Source organism: Seriola aureovittata, chromosome 8 (assembly GCF_021018895.1).
Source record: "Seriola aureovittata isolate HTS-2021-v1 ecotype China chromosome 8, ASM2101889v1, whole genome shotgun sequence".
Taxonomy (NCBI): domain Eukaryota; kingdom Metazoa; phylum Chordata; class Actinopteri; order Carangiformes; family Carangidae; genus Seriola; species Seriola aureovittata.
The window spans coordinates 1092581-1100000 of NC_079371.1; the positions used below are offsets into that span (position 1 = coordinate 1092581).

General features: G+C 41.8%; 1 protein-coding gene across 4 annotated transcripts in view; it reads left to right on the forward strand.

Annotated features, from left to right (window-relative positions):
• Window positions 1-961: 961 nt before the first annotated feature.
• maml1 (mastermind-like transcriptional coactivator 1) overlaps window positions 962-7420 on the forward strand; it is a 23112-nt gene continuing 16653 nt past the window's right edge. The window contains exons 1-2 of one of the 4 annotated variants that reach the window (XM_056383194.1): window positions 962-1487; window positions 2244-2747. In XM_056383194.1, the coding sequence (XP_056239169.1) occupies window positions 2418-2747 (330 nt within the window). In that variant the 5' untranslated portion in view covers window positions 962-1487; window positions 2244-2417. Of the gene's footprint in view, window positions 2748-7420 lie in introns of all 4 variants that reach the window. The other 3 variants (XM_056383196.1, XM_056383193.1, XM_056383195.1) reach the window with 3 other exon arrangements.

Genomic DNA, 7420 nt, shown 5'->3' on the forward strand with positions numbered 1-7420 from the left:
CCCCGACTGACCCCCATAATATACAGTATATCAGCTGAAATGATTTGTCAATTAAATGATTAGTTGATTGCGGGAAAATCAATTGGCAACAGTTTTGATCGTTTATTCTTTGTCATTTTTGGAAGTAAAATTTCTAAAATACTTGTCAGGTGATTGGATGAACCATCTGTCCATCAGTGCAGAGGAGGAAACAACAAACTGCAGTCTGAGGAGCTTTGGAAGCTTCTTCTGATACTGGACTTTCATCAGTGGAGATAGTTCGTATCAAATTATAGATAGATAGATAAATATAGATATTTACTATATTATGTAGATCCAAATGATATGCAGTTAACCTGGGGCCTTCTTGGGCCCCTGGGCAGTTACTTGCTTTGCCCAGGTGGTAATCCACCTTTGATAAACTATTTTAAATGCTCCCTATGACTGCAGAACTTGCCTATGCATCATCAGGTTTTTAAGTTTTCTTCAGTGTCAGAGTATTTTGTTCATAAGCGTCACTATATCCAAAGGTACATAGCAAACAGGAACTGCTAATGGTGAATCCGACATATTTAAATCTACAAGATGGCCAAAAAGAGTTGGGTTTAAGTTCTGCTCCACAGTGTAACTCACTGAATCCATGGCAACATTACTCTTTATTTTTCTTGTAAAAGTTTACATCTGTTCATATGAGAGAAGGCTTTTGCTGTTACCTGTAAAATCACCCAAAAGACATTGTGTAAAAAACTAATTAAATTTTACTGATATTTAAATGATCTTTTTTTTTTTAAAGGACATGTACAATCAATCAAGTAATACAACAGCATATAGAAATAATAATTTAAATGATATAAGTACAATAGGCGAAAATAAATGAATGAAAATGTAAAACTACATATTTTTTTTAAAGAATTGAAATTAATAAATACAATAAAATAACACAGGTGAACATAAATAAACACACAAATAAATTATATTTAAATGAAAGTTATAAATTGGGCTACTCCATGACGTTAGGGCGGATTCTCAGCTCTGATTGGGCTGCTTTTTGATTCTCAACGCTGCGGTCGCTCTCTATTGGCTGTCTCCTCTGTCACTCATCGCTGAGGCGGGCGCAGGGACATTCCTCTTGTCGCTGATGGAAAAAAAGAGAAAGTTCCCAAAATGGCGGCGTGGACCTGCCTGTCCGCTGGAAAACAATAGAAGCAGCACAGAGGGACCGAGTTAGCCCCTTCTGACTGACGACCCTCCGCTTCACAGCCGTAACCATCCCGACTCGGGCTCGGCCACGGGGAGGGTTATCCGCGACGGCACCTAGGGGGAAATAAATTTAGAGTATGATGCCTTATTTAAATGTTTCATGCTAGCCACCTAGCTAGCCAGCCAGCTAGTCGAGCTATCGTTACCCAAAACATAGCGTTAGCAGCTAGCGGCTAACGGCTACACGGAGGCGGAGGATCAGCTGTTAGACAGATGCTGTAGGAAGAGCGGACAGCTACACTTTCACAGTAAGTGAATTTAAAAACTCACTAAGCTCTAATTGTCTGGGAAGTCCTGTCGTTTGTTTTCTCGTGTGTGAAAGTGCGTTACTGGATAAAATAATGTGTTTATTAGCGGAGTAATCGCTGCCAAGTTTGTGAAGAAGAAGCCCAGAAGCGCTAGCCAGTTAGCCCTGCTGGCTACCTACCTAAGCTAACTCCGAATACTTGAACAAAATAAAGTTTCAGACAAGTTGGGGAGCCGTTACGATGCCCCCGCGGACTGTAACATCATCTCCAGTAAAGGCGTGGAGGTAAAGCCGGAGGCTAACGCCAGCTAATTCCAGAACAACCACAATTTAACGGCAGCTCAGATAGTTTTTAAGGAATTTTCGACGCTCCAACTTTGATTTGTGAGTGGAGGAATGTGCTAACTTAACTTAGCCCGACGGGAGTTAGTTTGATGGCGAGACAGCAACAGCACTGTTTCTTTATTGGAGATTTCAATGCAGTGAAAATAATTTAAATGGTTTGTGCTAGAAGTAGCGGACCGTGGTTTGTTTTCATACCACGGGGTTAAATACATGAGGTGTGTGTTTTTGATTTGGGGTTAAACTCGGGCGGAATGCGGCTCTGTTGCAGGACTCCAGTAGCTCTGTTTTACACAGCAACTTAAATGAGCTGTTGTATTTAACGAGGTTCATACTGTACACTTGGGTTTAAGTGGTTAAATTCAGGAGGCTGAATGGTATTGCACCTCAAAAACCCAATTTTCCTCTCCGGCAGTGAGTGCCGCTGTGACTGAAGGCCATTAGCAAGACAAAGGTCGCCTCCATGGAGCCAGCACAGGAGTCTTTGTAGAGGGCGAGGGGGGGTGTATAGACGCCCAGAGAGAAAAGAGCCAAATTCAGCATTTTATGGACGAAACCTGAGCCGGGAGTTTACTACAAGTCTGTATTGATGATGGCGGATTTTGTTACACCGCGACACAGCGCGGTGATGGAGAGGCTCCGCCGGAGGATCGAGCTCTTCCGGCAGCATCACAACAGCTGCGAGAGCCGCTACGAGAACGCGACGCTGGAGCGGCTGGAGCTGGAGAGGCAGCAGACCTTCGCCCTGCACCAGCGCTGTCTGCAGGCCAAAGCCAAGCGGTCCAACAAACACCGGCAGCCCCAGCCCAGCGGCGACCAGGCCGGCCAGAGAGCGCCGGGCAGCGGAGGCGGCAGCGCGGAGCTCGGGGAGAGCGGAGGGACGGCGGCGGAGCAGAGCCGGAATAGCACCCTGATAGCGGTGAGTGAGCACTGAACACAGGCTGGATGTTAGAGCACAGACACACAACAGGCTGGTGCAGCAGGAATAAACCACCCAGAGTGACAGCTGTAGCTGCTTCAGGCAGGGTCACAGAGGCTCTAAATCAGATCCTTGGCACGTTGCTTTAATAAGTTTTGTTCTAGTGGTGGGAATGACAAGCACAGAACAATACTATCACCAAATGTTCCTCACGATAATGTTGTGTATTTGTGGCAAGACATTAGTGGTGGACCATGTAGTGAAAGGTCACTGCTAGGGATTAAACATTAGGTGATTAATCGGTTAATAGTTTGAACCATTTTTTTAAGCTAAAACTCAGTTTCCAGCTTCGTAATTGTGAGTATTTTCTGCTTTTCTTTGTCTTGTATTAGATTAAATGAAATATCTTTGGGTTTTGGATGGTTGGTCAGACAATTGTTGACTAACTGTTTTTGGACATTTACCTGGTAGATTAAGTGATAATCAAATTAACTGGTAGCTGTGGCTTTAGTCACTGCTCTTATCCTTGATCAACTGGTTTGATTACACCAGCAACATCATCAGGTTCAAGCTACAGCTGTCCTTGATGCTCAAGTAAAAAATGTCTGAAATGATCTAACTGTTCAACTAATCGTTGCAGCTCTAAACAAAAAAAAAAATCAACTGAGCAACTGGTAATGGATAAAATAACGAGTGAAGAAGATACAAGTGTAGATTAGCCTTCGTCATCACATTGATGCGAAGATCATGTAAAAATTCAACCAGTACTGATAGACAACTTTATATTGTGTCACAGTGATTATCATCATAACACCATCCTGAGTGTAACTGATTATAGATTACAGTATGTTCTTCTGCATGACAACATCTGGGCCCAAAGATTGAAGATGTTTCCATTACATAATCAATTACTTGAAGAAAGCCTGGTGAACTAAGAATAGTTTAAAATCTGACTGGGATCTGACAGCTCTGGTTATTATGATGGTGGGGGGGGTCCGATAAAATACTGCTTCTGTGTCAGACCGGACGATATCAGTGTCAGGCTGTCAGATAGTGTGATGAGTGTCTGGTGAATCTTAGCGCTACGATGGAGAATAACATACGAGAGCAGAGACACATCATCAGCTCACTGTATCATCATCATCTGAGCTGCTCTTATGTTTTGAACGCAGCTCGTCTTTGCCAGAGTCACACAATCTTGGTTTTTCCTTTCACCTCCATTGTTGTGGTTTGTGTGTGTGAGTGTGAACAAACTTAATTCAAAAGTAACACGTACGACTTGTTGTGTCGCATAGTGTACTCTGCATTATCTCATGTTACATTCTTTTTTGAACAATTTATTTATTGTGCTTTCCAAAATACAGAGCAGCCTGCAAGAGAAAACACAGGAGTGAAACATCAAAGATAATGAAAGAGAAAATAAAATAAAACGAAATCGGTAAATAAAAATAATAATATATAAAATAAAATAACCAATATTATTTTTTTTAATATATTAATTATTATTCTTTTAAATAATTAAAAACATATTTTTTTAAAATTAACATGTTACAAATCACGTTACATTCGGATTGGTTGGTTTGCAGATGTGAGTTATAGCAATTGGAGTTTGGTCTTTGGCCACCAAACTGTCCATCAGTGGATACGTCTCATGGTGAGATCCTGGACCACAGATTTCACCATGTTTCTCTCACAACTGTCACTTTCCGTCTCAGACAGCCTGAAGCTGCGGTGTGAGTGAGAGCCGTTAGATGTGTCTCACAGATATTGAGCTGTGGGTTTGTTAATTGGAGCTCATCGCAATGATTGTTGATGCCGAAGCTGCTGATCAGTGACATTCTGCAGCTTCTCTGGTCTGAATGTGTGTTTGTGTGTGTTTGTGTGTGTGTGTGTGTGTGTGTGTGTGTGTGTCCTCCGTGACTGACAGAGGAAGTGTTGTGTTTGTGGCTGTACTGTCTGGTCACGTGATCTCAGCTTCCCAGCAACCTTAGCCGGTGTGGTCGCCTGTGGTTGCTTCAGCAGACACAAACTGACTCGTTTAAAACCTTCATCCTGCTCGAGTGTCCTTCAGGAGGACACCAGATCTCAGCCAGCTCCAGACTTTGACCTTTGACCTCCTCCCCTTTTGGTCTAGTATTTATTGCAGTATTTTGGTGCTCAAAGAAAACAAAGAAAATGAATTGTCAGTTGATAATTTAATCTATTTAAACAGATTAATTAATAATTATTGAATAAAAAAAGTCAAACCTCTACGTTCACTTTGAGGTTTGGCATTTATTCTTCTTCTCTGACATTTAGTCAATTATAAAAATGTACACATAGGTATCTGGTTAAAGGTGCACTTGTGAACCAAACTGTAGCCCAGTTCAAAACACATGACTGAAAGCTGCCGTCACTCCCAGACTGATTGATTATTCCCATTATTGATTAATCTATGAAGCATCAAAGAATGTCAAAAATGCCCATCACAGCTTCACAGAGCAAAATGACGCCTTCAAATGTTTTGTTTTGTTCGATCCAAAGTCCAAATAAACAAAAATATATAAAGTTTATCATGATGTGACAAAGAAAAGCAGAAAGTCTTCTCATTTGAGAGGCTGAAATCAGAGAGTACTTGTCACTGTGTCACACTTCAAAAATGAGTCACGATTAATATATTATCAAAATATCTGCCTGTTCCAACAGCTTAACCGTAGTTATCAATATTTCTTTGTGTTTAAGGTTGATCAGATTTGTGTGAACACCAACAGTATGTTCAGTTCAGTGATGCAGTTTCTATTTTTAAAGCTACAAGTCAAACTCTTCACTTTTTATAGTCAAAACTCAAACCAGCCATAATATTAAAAGAGCTGCTCTCATGTTTTGAATAGAAAAAAATCTTAATGTGCAAATTAACACTCAAGTCATATCCCAGTATTTCAGAGTATGTTATTATCTGTGTTGGTTTAATGTTTCATCCTCGGTGGCAGCAGTCCTGTATAAAACACTGAAGGGTTTCACTCCGGACTGTGTTACAGTCTGTGAAAGTCCTCCCAGTTCCTGTATGTGGTCACACAGAGGACAGGTGTGTGTTACCTGAAACTCAGCTGTTAGAAAACAGAGGAGTGGAATGTAGAAGAATACAAAGTCCATCTGATAGTGTCGCAGCAGCTGAGCCTGTCGGATGATTTAGCTGGTTTTAAACTGCAGGACTCTGAACAGGCTGCAGGTCTGGATCAGCTCTGGATCAGGACTGTATCTGCCTGTTGGAACAGGCTCTAATGTTCTGCATAATTGGAGAGAGATCCAAACCAATACCAGAACCTCAGGAGGTTCCGTTGCATCCTGCACGGTGTTAAGAGGTGATTCAGGAGCGGCTGGGGGTTCTTCTAGGGGGTCTAGTCCACAGAGGAGTTTATATGGGTCTTTAAGAGGTTCTAGTGGTCACCGATGATGTTTTATTGGTTCCTTAGGAGAATCTAGAGTCCATTGATGTGATTTGAAGGTTCTGTAAGATTATCTGAGGGGTTTTAGTGGTTCTTTAGGAGGTTCTGAAGGCCTCTGAGGAAGTTTTGTGGGTTTTTAAAGAGATGCTAGTGGTCACTACAGAAGTTTTAGTGCTTTTAGTGGCTGTTGAAGAGGTTTGGAGGTTCTTGTAGAGGTTGTCATGGTCACCAAGGGTCTTTAAGAGGTTCCAATGGTCATTGATGTTTTATTGGTTCCTTAAGAGAATCTAGAGTCAATGGATGTGGTTTGGAGGTTCTTTAGGAGTATGCCGTCATCACTGAAGGGTTTTAGTGGTTCTTCAGGAGGTTCTGAAGGCCTGTGAGGAAGTGGATCTTTAAAGAGATGCTAGTGGTCACTGCGGGGGTTTTAGGGCTTTTAGTGGCTGTAAAGAGGTTGGGGTTCTTTTGGAGGTTCTAGTGTCACTAGATTGGAGGGTTCAAGGCTTTTAAACAGAACAACAAAGTGACGGAACGTGTAGTATTAAGTCTTGCTGTGCTGTGATATCAGCAGACACATCAGTGTCGGCTTGTTGCTCAGGGTGAAGCCTCGTCTCAGCGGGGACAGACCTGGAGTCCTGAGAGGTGACTCAGTACGAGCAGAAACCCCCCACCGCCCCCTCGCCGCTGACTCATCACCCTCGCTCCTGAACACTGACACTGTCAGGAAACGCCTCCTCGCTCTCACATTTCGCTCAACCTCGACAACAACCTCTGTGTCGCTGCTGCTGGAGGGGGGGGGCTAAAGCACCTCTGCACGCTGTGATTGGCCTCTTTCAGTAGTGATGTCACAAAGATGCTGATAACCATACTACATTTTTCACAGCAGACAAAATGAGAGCTCAGTTGATGAGTTTAGATTCTGATACTTTGATTATTTGACAGTAACAGAGAAATATATTTTATATTCGAATATACTGTAAATTTTGATATTTAGTGGTGGGAAATGTCACAGTATATAAAGAGAGATGATATGAAATCATCAATCAGATTTTGTCTCGGTGGTGTCTTAAACTGCAACAGTTAATCAATCAATCAATTAGTCGATCAAAAGAAAATGAATCTGCAACTGTTTAAATAATCGATTGATAGTTTTTAAAATAAATTAAGATGTGATGCTTCTCTTTGTCATGTATGACAGTAAACTGAATGTTTGGGTTTTGAACTGTTGGTAGAATCAAAGACATATTA